The sequence below is a fragment of the Coenobita brevimanus genome, chromosome 11 (assembly GCF_032717465.1).
Source record: "Coenobita brevimanus isolate Jiangsu-jjx chromosome 11, ASM3271746v2, whole genome shotgun sequence".
NCBI classification, from domain to species: domain Eukaryota; kingdom Metazoa; phylum Arthropoda; class Malacostraca; order Decapoda; family Coenobitidae; genus Coenobita; species Coenobita brevimanus.
In genome coordinates, this window is record NC_136964.1 from 12029464 (window position 1) to 12043526 (window position 14063).

At 44.4% G+C, this 14063-nt stretch overlaps 1 protein-coding gene across 1 annotated transcript; it reads left to right on the forward strand.

The window, feature by feature from the left end:
- Nucleotides 1-4619: 4619 nt before the first annotated feature.
- On the forward strand, nt 4620-8144 carry LOC145411380 (uncharacterized). Its single transcript, XM_080281415.1, has 3 exons — nt 4620-4847; nt 5884-7049; nt 7737-8144. The coding sequence occupies exons 1-3, from the start codon at nt 4793-4795 to the stop codon at nt 8073-8075; spliced, it is 1560 nt and encodes a 519-aa protein (XP_080137541.1). The 5' UTR covers nt 4620-4792; the 3' UTR covers nt 8076-8144.
- Nucleotides 8145-14063: the final 5919 nt, after the last annotated feature.

Here is a 14063-nt window from a genome sequence, read left to right on the forward strand (position 1 = left end):
TCGAATCATCCTCCTGCAGCTGTACTTAGGGCGCTCCAGGACCAAGCGCAGGCGACGCAGGAGGGGGTTAGGGGTGGGGGATGGGGATGGCTGTGTTTTGTATAGGACTGCTACATAGATGGATAGATATATGGATGGATAGATAGTCTGAGATCGATATAGATAGATAAACAGGTGGTTTGAGATTGACAGACAGACAGACAGACACACGTACATATACAGTTTATAAACACAGATACATATATACATGTGTGTAATTCACCGGGTAATTCACCGGGTCGGTCAGGATCACTTGATGGTCGTGATCGTCAGCTTTTACCCTTCCCGGAAAGGAGCTGAGAGCTCATATAGTCCGATTTAAGGGCAAGGCTGTGACCTTCACACACGCACACACCCATCCCCTTGCTCAAGGGGGACAGTAACCACCCACTTCGTCAGTGAAACTTTTCGCAACCTGAGCGAGGCTCGAACTCCCGTCTACCAGATGGCAAGCGAGAACGTTACCACTGCGCCAGCGAGCAGTGTGTGTGTGTGTGTGTGTGTGTGTGTGTGTGTGTGTGTGTGTGTTTTACCTCCTTTATGGGGTATACACAAAAAACAAATGACCTTAATCTGCCATAACTAAGTCTAACTAAATATAACTTAACCTAGAGCAACAGAACATAACGTAACCCAATCTAACTTATTGTAACTTAATATAACTTAACCTAGTGCAACAGAAGACAACCGAATATAACCCAATCTAACTTATTCTAACTCAGTCTGACTAAATCTAACTTAATCTAGAATAACAGATCCTAATTTGGCCTAACCTACACCAGGCTAACTAATCAAATTCCTCGTGAAGATCAGAAAGTAGGTCTAGAACATTATCCCCGGGGTGTAGTGGGTGGGGCTGGATGTGGGTGCGAGGGGTGTGGGAGGAAAAGTGCGTGTGCGTGTGTGTGTGTGAGGTGTAGGAGGGTGTGTGCGTGTTTGTGTGTACGTTGATCCACAGCTGTTCCAAACACACAGGCATAGTGAGGCCGGCTATGGTTATAAACTTAAGGCCGAGGTAGTTTGGCTCGTAGTGTGACAATCGGAATCCTCTCGCCTCTAAGCCCTCGAAGACACTGAAAAGAAGTGGAAAGTGGAGTTACACACACACACACACACACACACACACACACACACACACACACACGCAAAATTATGTGTGTAGGTATGGAATGCATGTGTGTGGTGTGTGTATCCATGTAGGTGTTTATGTGTATCTGGAGTACAATATGCTAGTGTGTGTATGTAGCTGTGTAAGTATGTAACGCATGTGTGTGTGTACCCATGTAGGTATGTTTATGTGTAGGTGTGTATGTAACGCATGTGTGTGTGTGTGTGTGTGTACCCACGTAGGTATGTTTATGTGTATGTATCAGTGTATGTCTGTATCTGTGTACGTATATCCACAGGTGTGTACGTATATATAAACGCACATAACCTTACCTCATGTAGCCCAACAGCGTCACATAAGCTTGTTGTGTGGTAAGGTCTGGCTTTAAGAAATCTTCCATGTGTATTTCCACAGCCAGTTGTCGCGTCTGGGCCAAGATATTGCTCTGGAAATGGATTCAAGATTAATGGCTGTATTATTATTATTATTATTATTATGAAAAGTATGTGGTAGGATACTTATTGACAGAGGGAAATAACAGAGGAATTAGTTGGAGAAGAACAGGGAGGTTTTAGGAAGGGAAGAGGTTGTGTAGATCAGATATTCATTCTTAGATCTTTAGTGGAAAAGTTTCTAGGGAAGGGAAAGAATTTGTATGCGGCCTTCATGGATTTGGAGAAAGCATATGACTGGGTGGATAGACAAGGATTGTGGAAAGTATTAAGAATATATGGAGTAGATGGGAAGTTGTTGAATGCTGTGAAGAGTATGTATGAGAGTGCTAAGGCTGCAGTGCATGTGGATATAATGAAATGAGTGAATTTTTCTACTTGAAGGTTGGATTGAAATAGGGATGTGTCATGTCTCCATGGTTGTTCAGTCTGTATATGGATGGGGTTATAAAAGAGATGCAAGGTAGGGCAGTGGATGTTGGAGTGGCCCTAATGAGGGCAGTGTTTGGAAACTCCCTGTATTGCTGTTTGCAGATGATACTGTGTTGTTAAGTGAAGACGAAGGGGAGCTGCAAGGCTTGGTGGATGAGTTTGGGAGAGTGTGTAAGAAACGGAATCTAAAGGTGAATGTAGGGAAGAGTAAAGTCTTCGAGAGAAGTGAAGTGAATATACAGTGAGGTTGGATGAGGAGGAAATGGAAAATGTTAATGCGTTTAAGTATTTGGGCAGTGTGATGAGTAAGGATGGAATTTTAGAGGGTGAAGTGCTTGAAAGGGTACAACAAGGAAGAAAGGTTGCTGGTTCCTTGAAAGCAGTAATAAGAAACAGGGAAGTAAGCATGGATGTGAAAAAGTTACTACATGACAGTATTGTGATACCAGCTTATGGAAGTGAAGCTTGGACGTTGTTGAAGGGACAGAAGTCAAGAGTGAGAGCAATGGAAATGAGTTATCTGAGAGGAGCATGTGGAGTCACACGGAGAGACAGACTGACGAATGACGATGTACGTGAAGGAGCATTGTGGTGTGGATGTGGATGTGATAAGAAGCGTTAGGAGAAACACACTCAGGTGATTTGGCCATGTGGAGAGACTGGAGAGTGAGACACTGACGAGGAGAGTGTATGTGAGTGAGGTGGAGGGGGGGATAGGGGGAGGCCAAGGATGAGATGGAGGGATGGAGTGGAGAGGTATATGAGAGAGGGGTGTGTGAGCTGGGAGCAGGGCAATGAAATGGCGGGGGACAGGGCGACATGGAGGCGATTTGTTTGTGGCCACACCTTACGGGATTAAGGCGTCTGGCAATAGATAGACAGATTATTATTATTATTAGCGTCATCATTATCATCAATATCATCATCAACACTATCATTATCACCATACATTTACGAGTATTGTCTATTACCACCATCACCATCATCGTCACCACCACCACCACCACCATCATCATCGTTACACTCCGAAATGATGATGCTGGTGATGTTTTTCCGGCTATAGGGTGTTACGTACAGCCTTCACTAACCCCTTCACCATCAAACTGAAGAATATAACTGAATAATGTGTGATAGTGTGATTAATAACACGTCAGCGTAGTCTCTCTCTCTCTCTCTCTCACACACACACACAACATGACGAAACAGGTTGATAGCACAGCCGACGTGTGTTAAAAATAAACATATACTCCTGTAGTAGTAGTGGTAGTAGTAGCAGCAGTAGTTGTAGTAGTAGTAGTAGTACAGAAGTAGTAGTAGTAGTAGTAGTAGTAATAAACCGTAGCCCACCACTTCTTTCCCTTCTTATCAATCAGTAACCTGTGATATGCAGACAGAAGTGGTATCCTGGCTGACGCAATCACAAGGTCATGACAACACACACTTGCACAATGTGTTGATAATAATAAATAGTTGTGATTATATTAAGAGATTAGTGTTTTTCCGGAGTTTTAATATCGCCTTTTTTTAATAATATGAGGTAATCAGTACTAATCACACCTTTACATATTCATTTAGGGGTAAGAAGTGTGTTGCTCAATGTGTCTGTAGTGGAAAGTGCCAGACAGTTACTGAGTGAGGATCAAGGTTACCAAGGTCTGCTGCCAGATTCCACAACATGCTGCAACATGATACATGCCAACACTACAGGTATTCTGGCAAACTCTTAGCTATATTTTGGTCATTTAACAACTTTCTGATAAATATTAAGAAATCTAGTTACTTCCCACGGCGAAATTTTGGCGTTTTCTTCTATGTAGCTGCGTTAAGAGCGACTTTTTACAGAAAGGTTGGCGGTAGATGTGACGCTGGACTGGCAACACTAGCGCGGTTCCGTATAAGAAAAGGTAAAGTCTACGTCAGCTGTTCAGTGTTCGGTTAAAAGGAGGGGGGGAGACTACGTGTCGGTGCGGTTAAAGTTCCTCGATAGTCGCTGGTAGTAGTGATATTATATTTTGAAACTTAGATAAGAAGTTGTGAGGAAGGCAAGATGTGAGAAGATTTGCCGTTGTATTACAGAGGGAGCGAGAACTGGCGTGGAGAATGTGAAAAGATCTTAGGAATATTTGAAAACTAAGGAAGAATATCTGAAAGCCAAGCAAGAATATCTGAAAGCCAAGCAAGAATATCTGAAAACCAAGCAAGATCTGAAAGCCAAGCAAGAATATCTGAAAACGAAGGAGGAATATCTGAAAGCCAAGCAAGAATATCTGAAAACCAAGCAAGAATATCGGAAAACCAAGCAAGAATATCGGAAAACCAAGCAAGAATATCTGAAAACCAAGCAAGAATATCGGAAAACCAAGCAAGAATATCTGAACACCAAGCAAGAATATCTGAACACCAAGCAAGAATATCTGAAATCCAAGCAAGAATATCTGAACACCAAGTAAGAATATCGGAAAACCAAGCAAGAATATCGGAAAGCCAAGCAAGAATATCGGAAAACCAAGCAAGAATATCTGAAATCCAGCTGAGAATATCTGAAAGCCAAGCAAGAATATCTGAAACCCAAGGAAGAATATCTGAAATCCAGCTGAGAATATCTGAAAGCCAAGCAAGAATATCTGAAACCCAAGGAAGAATATCTGAAAGCCAAGCAAGAATATCGGAAAGCCAAGCAAGAATATCTGAAAACAGTAACGGTAAAGCTCTTAACAGAACCAACGGGGAAATAATAAGGGAAGAGGAACAGAAAAAGATTATGCTTTGTGAAGATAACGAAGCAACGGTTAAGGATGGATTTGTGCTTGTCAAAGGTGAGAGAGAGAGAGAGAGGGGGGGGGGGAGGACGTGAGAATGAAAGGGAGAAGGGGAGGGAGGGAAAGGGCAAGACAAACTACGAGAGAGAGAGAGAGAGAGAGAGAAGCTTTCTGTATCTTAAAAAACTAGTACATAACGCAATATGACAAATTATTATTATTATTAATACTATTATTATTATTAAAATACGTGGTAAGACACTAACTACATTATAGTGTGTGTGTATGTGTGTGTGTGTGTGTGTGTGTGTGTGTGTGTGTGTGTGTGTGTGTGTGCGTGTGTGTATATCTATCTATCTATTCCTCTATTCATCTATCCACGTTTAAGCCACACCTGTCAGTCCCCCTCAGACTTCCTCCCTAAACGCAAGTGGAATTAGCTGGATTAACATTTCCGACTCTCTCTCTCTCTCTCTCTCTCAGTGCAATTAAAGCCAATATAAGCAAAGACGCGAAGCCAGGCCACCTCAGTTCACAGCCAGACACACATACAGGCCCATACTGCCGTTGGGTAGGGAGGCTCGACCCCTGACACCTCTTCCGTAGCGATTTATTTCTGGATATGGCTGGTTAGTATCCTTTTCACGTTGTTTATGCAGAGTATGGCGATGTCTGAAGGATTTATTTAACACAGACTAGGGCAATAAGGTGTGATATGCAAAATAAATAGCATAGGAAGGGGTGTTAGGGAGCTTCCTTAACTGATGAGAATGCGACACACACACACACACACACACACACACACACACACACACACACACACACAGGTGGTTTTATCTGTACACATTCTATAAACATCATTCACCATATCTATAGCCAGACGCTTTCAATAACCCATCTATTATCTATCTATCTATCTATCTATCCATCCATCTATCTGTCTGTCTGTCCATCTAAATTCAGTAAATTCATCTGCGCTGCTTTTTCCTATAATGAATGAAGGAGACGGGTGGTGTCATCTAAACATCTAAACATCATTCAGTAGCATACAAACCTCACTCAGTTAAATCATCTGAGTACCTTTTCCCGCCAGAGTGTGTGCTGAGTGAGGAAGAGGACGGCTGGTATCACGTCAGCATCCCACAGCAGCCCACATACCGCCCACACAACACAGGACCCACGCCAAGGACCACTCCCGGCCCAAGACCTATTTTAACGCACGAAGAAGAGGAATTGGTCTTCTGCGATTACCACTACGGGAAGGGCCGACCTGCTACCTCCTCCCAGGGCAATAAGTGTGCCGAAGGGAGTAGTGCCTCTGAAGGGAATCTTAATCTTGGAGGAAGTGCCACCGTTGAAGGGAGTCATAACTTCGACAGGACGCTCAAAGTCAAAGGAAGTCTTAACCTCGAAGGGAATGACAATGCGTGGGATATTTTGAATCCTGAGGGGAGTGACAGCTTGGAAGGATGTCACAGTCCTCTAGGATGCTGCCTACATGAAGGCGGAGCCAACCTGGAACAACGGGTCAACCTTCAACACAGTCTCAGCCTCGAAAGAAAGGCCACACTTGAAGGCAATCTCAACCCCACAGGGAGTCCCAACCTAGAATGGAGTCTCAGTCTTGAAGACAGTCTAAATCTCGAAGGGAATCTCAGCCTTGAAGACAGTCTCCCCCTCAAAGGATGTCCCGCTCTTGAAGACAGCCTCAACCTTGAACGAACTCTCAACCTTGAAGAAAATCCAACTCTTGAAGACAGTCTCATCCTTGAAGGAAGTCCCCCTCTTGAAGACAGCCTCAACCTCGAACAGAGTCTCAACCTCAAGGGGAATCCAGACGCTGAAGCCAACTTCCACTATGAAGGAACTCTTAGCCTCGAGGAGTTCATTCTCGAGGATGTGTTCGAGGAAGAAGTCGAGAGTACGTCTAGGGAAACTGCAAGGGTCCGACCTAAGGCACGGGGACGGCCAGGAAATTTCGGACAGGGCGCTGGTGGAGAAATTGAGGACGACTCTGAAGAAGGCATGGAGAGAGAGGATGAGAATCAAACTCCGACGAGAGGCAAAGGAGAGAATGAAACTGCAGCGAGCAGTGATGGAGAGAACGAGGCAAAGAAGAGCGGTGATGGAGAGAATGCGGCAGAGAAGAGAGCTGAGGGTGAGGAAGAAGAGGAGGAAGGAGCTGGGTTTGAGGACGAGGAATATGCCAGCCAAGATGAGATGGAGATTGGGAATGAGCCCTTTGAACGTGCAGCTGCGGTGAGTCTATTAGTAGTTGTAGCAGCATTCCACGTCACCCTGTCCGCCATCAGTCAGCCCTCTCTCCTACATAAACCCCTTTCTCTCATATAGCTCACCACCCTGTCCCTCCATCTCATTGTGTCTCCCTCATCCCCTCTATCACATACTTCTCCTTGTCAGGCTCTCATTCTCCATTCTCTCTACATAGCCAAACCATCTCAAGGTTCTTTTAATGCATCTTAACACATCCACAACACCAAAACACTCCTTCACTTCCTTATTAGTCTGCCTGTCTCTCCACTCAAGTTCACATGCTCCTCTCAACGCTCCTTCACTTCCTCATTAGTCTGCCTGTCTCTCCACAAGCCCACATGCTCCTCTCAACGCTCCTTCACTTCCTCATTAGCCTGTCTCTCCACAAGTCCACATGCTCCTCTCAACGCTCCTTCACTTCCTCATTAGTCTGCCTGTCTCTCCACAAGTCCACATGCTCCTCTCAATGCTCCTTTGCTTCCTCATTGGTCTGCCTGTCCACGCAACTCCACATGCCCTTCCAGCTTATATTCCCCACTCTCTCACCCTTGTGTCCTTGCAACAGGGTCCAAGCTTCACTTCCATACGTTAGAATGGGTCATGTAGCTACTTTTCAACATCATACACATCTCATACTTACTCATACTCATACTTACTCATCTCTTTCCACAGCTCTGTCACAGGAGGAAGCCCAAACCTCGTGCCAAGAACGAGCATAAGAAGGCAGCAGCGACAAAAGCCTGGGAGCAAGACACAGACAGGCGAAAGGCGTCTGCGAAAAAGACCCCCCACAGCAACACAGAGAAGAGAAAGACACACAGAGAAGCCAAAGACAGCCACAGAGAAGCCAAAGACAGCCACCCAGCCTTCTGTGGAGACCCTGGGCTGTGCAAGAACACGACCAAGAAGAAGAGAGTGACAAAAAACCTGCCAATTCTGCGAGGTGGGAACTGCCCGTCTAAAAACCTGAAGCATTATCTAGACCAGGGACTGAAGATTTACCAGCGATAGAAAAAGACTGTTTACCGTCCTGAGAGCAAGGTTTGGTGCCACGAATGAGTATGACAAAGAAGAGAAAAGAGTATGGCAAAGAAGAGAAAACAGTATGACAACGACGAGACGAGTATGACAAAGAAGAGAAAAGAGTATGACAACGAAGACAAAAGAGTATGACAAAGAAAAGAGAATGACAAAGACGCGAGTGGCTCCGATTCTGCCAGCATGAGGTGGACACTGCCGGTCAAAAAACCTGATGCAATATTAAGACCAGGGATTGAAGATACAGCAGCAGTGGAAGGGGAAACAGTGCCACGAAGGAATGCTACACAGAAAAGACAAAAGAATAACCAAGATGACAAAAAATACAATCAAGACAAGAGATTATGACAAAAATGCGTGGTAAATAATCTCCTAAACTTGTGTGTGTGTGTGTAGGGGAACTGTCCATTCAATATCTAAAAATCTATCTTGGTAAGGGACTGAAACTATGCCAGGAAGGGAGAAAGGTGCAGTGTTTATCCTGTTAATCACCAGTACCATACAAAGCCTTGTGCCCTGAATCAACCTCAGTCATTTACGTGGGGTTCTGTCCAGTTAAATAGCTGAACTCTGAATACGGGAGTGAAGTGAAAATTTACCAGCATTATCACAGTTGGCTGAATCGCTACATCACCACCATGGACGGTGCGATTTACAACCTTATGTTAAGTAGCTAAAAATGTTTGCTGAGAAATGAGGTCCTCGAAGACGCCAGTTTCTTATGTGCACAGAGGGGGTGAGGTAGGGCAGGGGGAAGTGAGGCATAGCAGAGGGAGGTGGAGTGAGGCAGGGCAGATGGAGCGAGGTGAGGCACAGTTGGGCAGGGGTGAGGCAGAGGGAGGTGGGGTGAGGCAGGGTAGAGGGAGAGGGAGGAGTGAGTCCCACAAAATTGAATCTAAGCACATAAACTGTACCAAATACCTTAGGAAGATGTATATTGTGAGCTCCAGGGAGTTGGGTATACATGAGGATATTTATACAACCTTAATAACACACAAAAGTGGCCTTATCAAATGTACAACTCTATGATGATGATGATGATAAGAAGAGAGGTGATAAAGACGTAAGGAAATTCAGTTTCCCAAACAGAGCAATTGATCAATGGAATGCACTACCGAATGAAATAGTGTGTGCCAAAACAATTCACAAATTTAAGGATATGTACGATAAATATGGTTTAAGACACGGGACAGTACGAGCTGGACTCATTCCTGTAAAGATACAATTAGGTAAGAACAATTAGGTAAGAACACACACACACACACACACACACACACACACACACACACACACACACACACACACACAGAAATAACTTTAGGATATGCACAAAGGATTATTTTTGTCAAGGTGGATTTGGTAGCAGCAATAAAAGACACTGAATTATCTCTTAGTTTCCATATCCAAATTACCCACTTAGGCAGTATCATGTGTGTATCGTACAGATGTAGAGTGTATGTCAGTGAAAGGGGGAGTGGAAGACCGAGGATGAGGTGGAGGGATGGAGTGGAGATCTGTGAGGGAAGGGGGTGTGAGGTGGAGGGATGGAGTGGAGAGATATGGGAGAGAGGGTGTGTGTGTGAGTTGGAGGGAGGTGGAGGTAGGCCTATGGGGTGGAGATAGATAGAAAAATAGATAGATAGACAGACAGATAGATATACGGACAGACAGAACAAGTCCAGGTATGGTAAGTGAGAGACAGCAACCATCCACTCACCTTAAATATAGAATTAGTAAAAATATCCCATTCTGCCCCTTCCACATCCATCTTCAGGAGGTGGAGCGTGGCGGTGCGGTGGCCAAGACGGTACACTATGTTATCTAAGGTACGGTACAGGTAGGCGCGGGTCTCATTGCGAACTCGGTCTTCTACAACTTGGTACAGTAATTTTGAGCCGAGACGAACGTGTGTGAAGTGAACTCTGGGATGGAAAGAGAAAAAAGGTTAATTTGTACACCTGAAAGACACACACACATACACAAATCAACATGGACACCCTGAAAGACACACACACACACACACACACACACACACACACACACACAGATCAACTTGTACACCCTGAAAGATACACACACACACACACACACACACACACACACACACACACACACACAGATCAACTTGTACACCCTGAAAGATACACACACACACACACAGATCAACTTGTACACCCTGAAAGATACACACACACACACACACACACACACACACACACACACACACACACACACACACACACACACACACACACACACACACACACACACACACACACACACACACACAATATGGCATCATTTGTACCCTACGAAGAGGAAACAGAATTGAAAAATAGTCATATTTTTTTGTGTGTAATTGAAGATAATAGAGTATAGAGTACATAGCTAATAGAGTTAATAAGCTAATAGGTATAGAGCGAATAGAGTTTAAGGTAGAGTCAAAGCTTATTTTTCTTATTTCATTGTTAAGCTGAACACAAAACTGATACACCAGCTTGGATCCCTGCCATGTGTGTGTGTGTGTGTGTGTGTGTGTGTGTGTGTGTGTGTGTAAAAATGGTTGCAGAAACACTAGATCAGTTTCCTCTGTGTGTGTGTGTGTGTGTGTGTGTGTGTGTGTGTGTGTGTGTATGTGTGTGTAAAAATGGATGCAGAAACACTAGATCAGTTTCCTGTGTGTGTGTGTGTGTGTGTAAAAATGGTTGTAGAAACACTAGATCACTTTCGTGTGTGTGTGTGTGTGTGTGTGTGTGTGTGTGTGTGTGTGTGTGTGTTTAGGCTGATTCAGAAACACATCCATTTCCTATGGTTACTCAGAAATACTACTACTACTTCTACTACTACCACCACCACCACTACTACTACTACTACTACTACTACTAATAATAATAATAATAAATACCTGTAATAAGGAGTGGTGGGGTAGATATTATGCGAGTCATCATCATCAAAAGCAAACACCTCACATCCCAACGCCGCCATCGCTCTGTCGAAACTGAAATCGTGTCCAATACCGAATGAATAGACGAGACACGAACCCCTCGGCGCTGATCCCACTTGACCACCATCCAGGCAGAGCTTCCTGTGTTAGAATATGACTTAGTACATGCGAGTAAGTGATTTATCTTATGGAGTCACAATTTTCTGGGTTTATCATGAAATCAGACTTACTTCATGAGAGAGAGAGAGAGAGAGAGAGAGAGAGAGAGAGAGAGAGAGAGAGAGAGCTAACTCACTTGTCACCATCCGGAATACGCCTACAGGTCCTTCCCCCCTGCCTCAGCAATCGTCGACATGGTAACGTTATGGTGGTCATCTTACTCAGCACTCTCTCTGCCAGCACCCTCAAGGATTTGGTAGCAACGGAGAGATTGGTAGCAACGTCAGGACTGGTAGCATCATGTCTGGTAGCTGTTCTGGGATTGGTGCTATCGTATGTGGCAGCAACACTCTGACTGGTAGTAACAGTTGAATTGGTAGCAACTTCATTTACGGGACCATCAGCATTGGTAGCATCATGTCTGGTAGCTACACTGGAATTGGTGGCACTGTATGTGGTAGCAGAGCTGGGAATGGTACGATCATGACTGGTACCAGTGGCATCATATTTGGTAGCAACCTTGGGAGTAACAGCTATTTTGGAATTTTCAATCCCATGTGCATTGGTAGGAACACTGGTAGCATCACTGGTAATAACACTGACACTGGTAGCACCCTTGGTATGAGTGGACACATCACGGTTGGTAGGAAGACTAGCAAATGTCCTGGCACCGGTATCATTGGTAGCAACACTGGTATTAGCAACTGTGTTCAGACTTGTTGCTGTATAGACAATTGTAGTGACATCAGTTCTATTGGCTGCATGCTCAATATTGGTGTATTTGGTAGCAACACTGGCATTTTCTGTAATAATTCTAACAGTTTTGGTTGCACGTCTGGTTGGTGGTGCTCTCTGTGGTAGGGCATTCTGTTGTTTCTGTCTGCACTGTTGATTATTTCCCGTTGTCAAATAACACTGGAGGCTGGATGTGTATTTAAGGTGTTCTGGCGATGGCTGTGGTGATATTTGTAAGTAGCTGATGTGTTGTGGCGGCCCTACACGTTCAACACCTGCACGAGAAAAATACCTGTAGTAGTAGTAGTAGTAATGATAATAATAACAGTAGTAGTAGTAGCAGCAGCAGTAGTAGTAGTAATAGCAGTATGATATGGCTTTAATTTCCATATAACTTCCTTCCCCCCTCCTCTCTCCCTGTAGGAAAAATGTAGTAGCAGTAGTAAGTCTAGTACTACCATAATTTCAATATAGTTCCTCCCCCCTCTCCCCCCCTCGACTCACCCGTATCATCTTCGTCGTTGTTAAGGTGCTGGGCAGAAGGCTTAACAACCGGGTACCAGAAAATGCGAGAAAATGCGAGGTATTGCGCGAAGAAGGTAAAAATCACGAGACACATGATCATCGTCACTGAATGCCGCTTTGTCTTCTTCTGCCACTCCATAGTTTTCTTAATAAACTCAAATATTCTCAGTCACTGCTGGAGAGGGACGCCTTCAGGTGGTGGGACCGATATACCCGAGCAGGTGCGCGGCCTAGTCATACAAACGTTGAAAAGAAGACTGCACAGGGGGAACTTCAGCCTGCAGTCCACTAGGTTCACCTCGACATGAACCATGGGCCACAACAACGACAACTACTACTACTACTACTACCACTACTGTACTACTACTACTACTGCTACTACTACTACTACTACGGTGATTTTATATTTTTTTCTTGCTACCACCTGTCAGTTTGTTAGAATGGCACACGGTTTCACTCAAGCCTTTGAACTACTACTACTACTACCACTACTACAACTACTACTACTACTACCACCACTACAACTACTACCACCACCGCTACTACTACAATGGTGCTTTTAAACCGTCTTCTTGCTTCTCGATAGGCAGACGGTTTCACTCAAGCCTTTGTAACACGTCCGCTCTCTTACAAGGAAAAGCACAGGCAGAAAATGCATTGCCTCTATATAGTTATGTGTCTGACTTTCCTTTTAGCAGCAAGTACGCATATTTTTTTCTTTCCTTCTTCTTGTTCCTCCTCCTCCTCCTTCTCTTCTCCTCTTCTTCTTTGTATGAGGCGGATGGAAATTTAATGTATTTAATGGAGAGGTCTTAGTGGTGGTGGTGACGATGATGATGAAGAGAGGGAGGAAGAGTGATAAATGAAAGAAAAGGCATCTTGCTTTTTTGCAGTAAATCACGAGTATTTTGCTTAACACACATTATCTCTAACCATGCGATACATTTTTCTCTCAACTTTCCTACTTTCCTTTTCTTGGAAGGAGAGGGAACACTGAGAAAAGAAACTTATATCTCTTGTTTATCCTAACCACGACCATCATCATCATCATCATCATCACTACCACACCAACCACCACCATCATCATCATCATCACCACCACTATCATCAGCATCACCAACAATAATATCATCATCAACATCATCATCATCACCATCACCACCACTATCATCAGCATCACCAACAATAATGTCATCATCATCATCATCATCATCATCATCATCATCATCACAGGGCCTTGCATTCATCGAGATTATGACCGAGGATTCCAGATAAAGTTGCAATCCCAGCCATCTGAATGCACCCCAGTAGTGTGTAGTCTCAGTGCTAGCCTCTCCCGGCAGGTCCTCCTCCTCTAGGGGGATAGGGGAGTACCTGAGGGACTGGTTATATAAGTGCCACCACATGAAGGCGCCCCCCCTCCAGCGTGTGAATCGCGTCTCTCATTACCAAGACAACGGCTCCCCTACGGCTTGTGAATCGCGTCCCCGGTTGCCATGACAACGGCACCAAAACAAACAGGTGCCTCTGCCACCGCGTTCGTCAGTGCAAACTCTTCCGTTGCTTATATTCAACCCCTCCAGTCTGTGGCCGTGGTG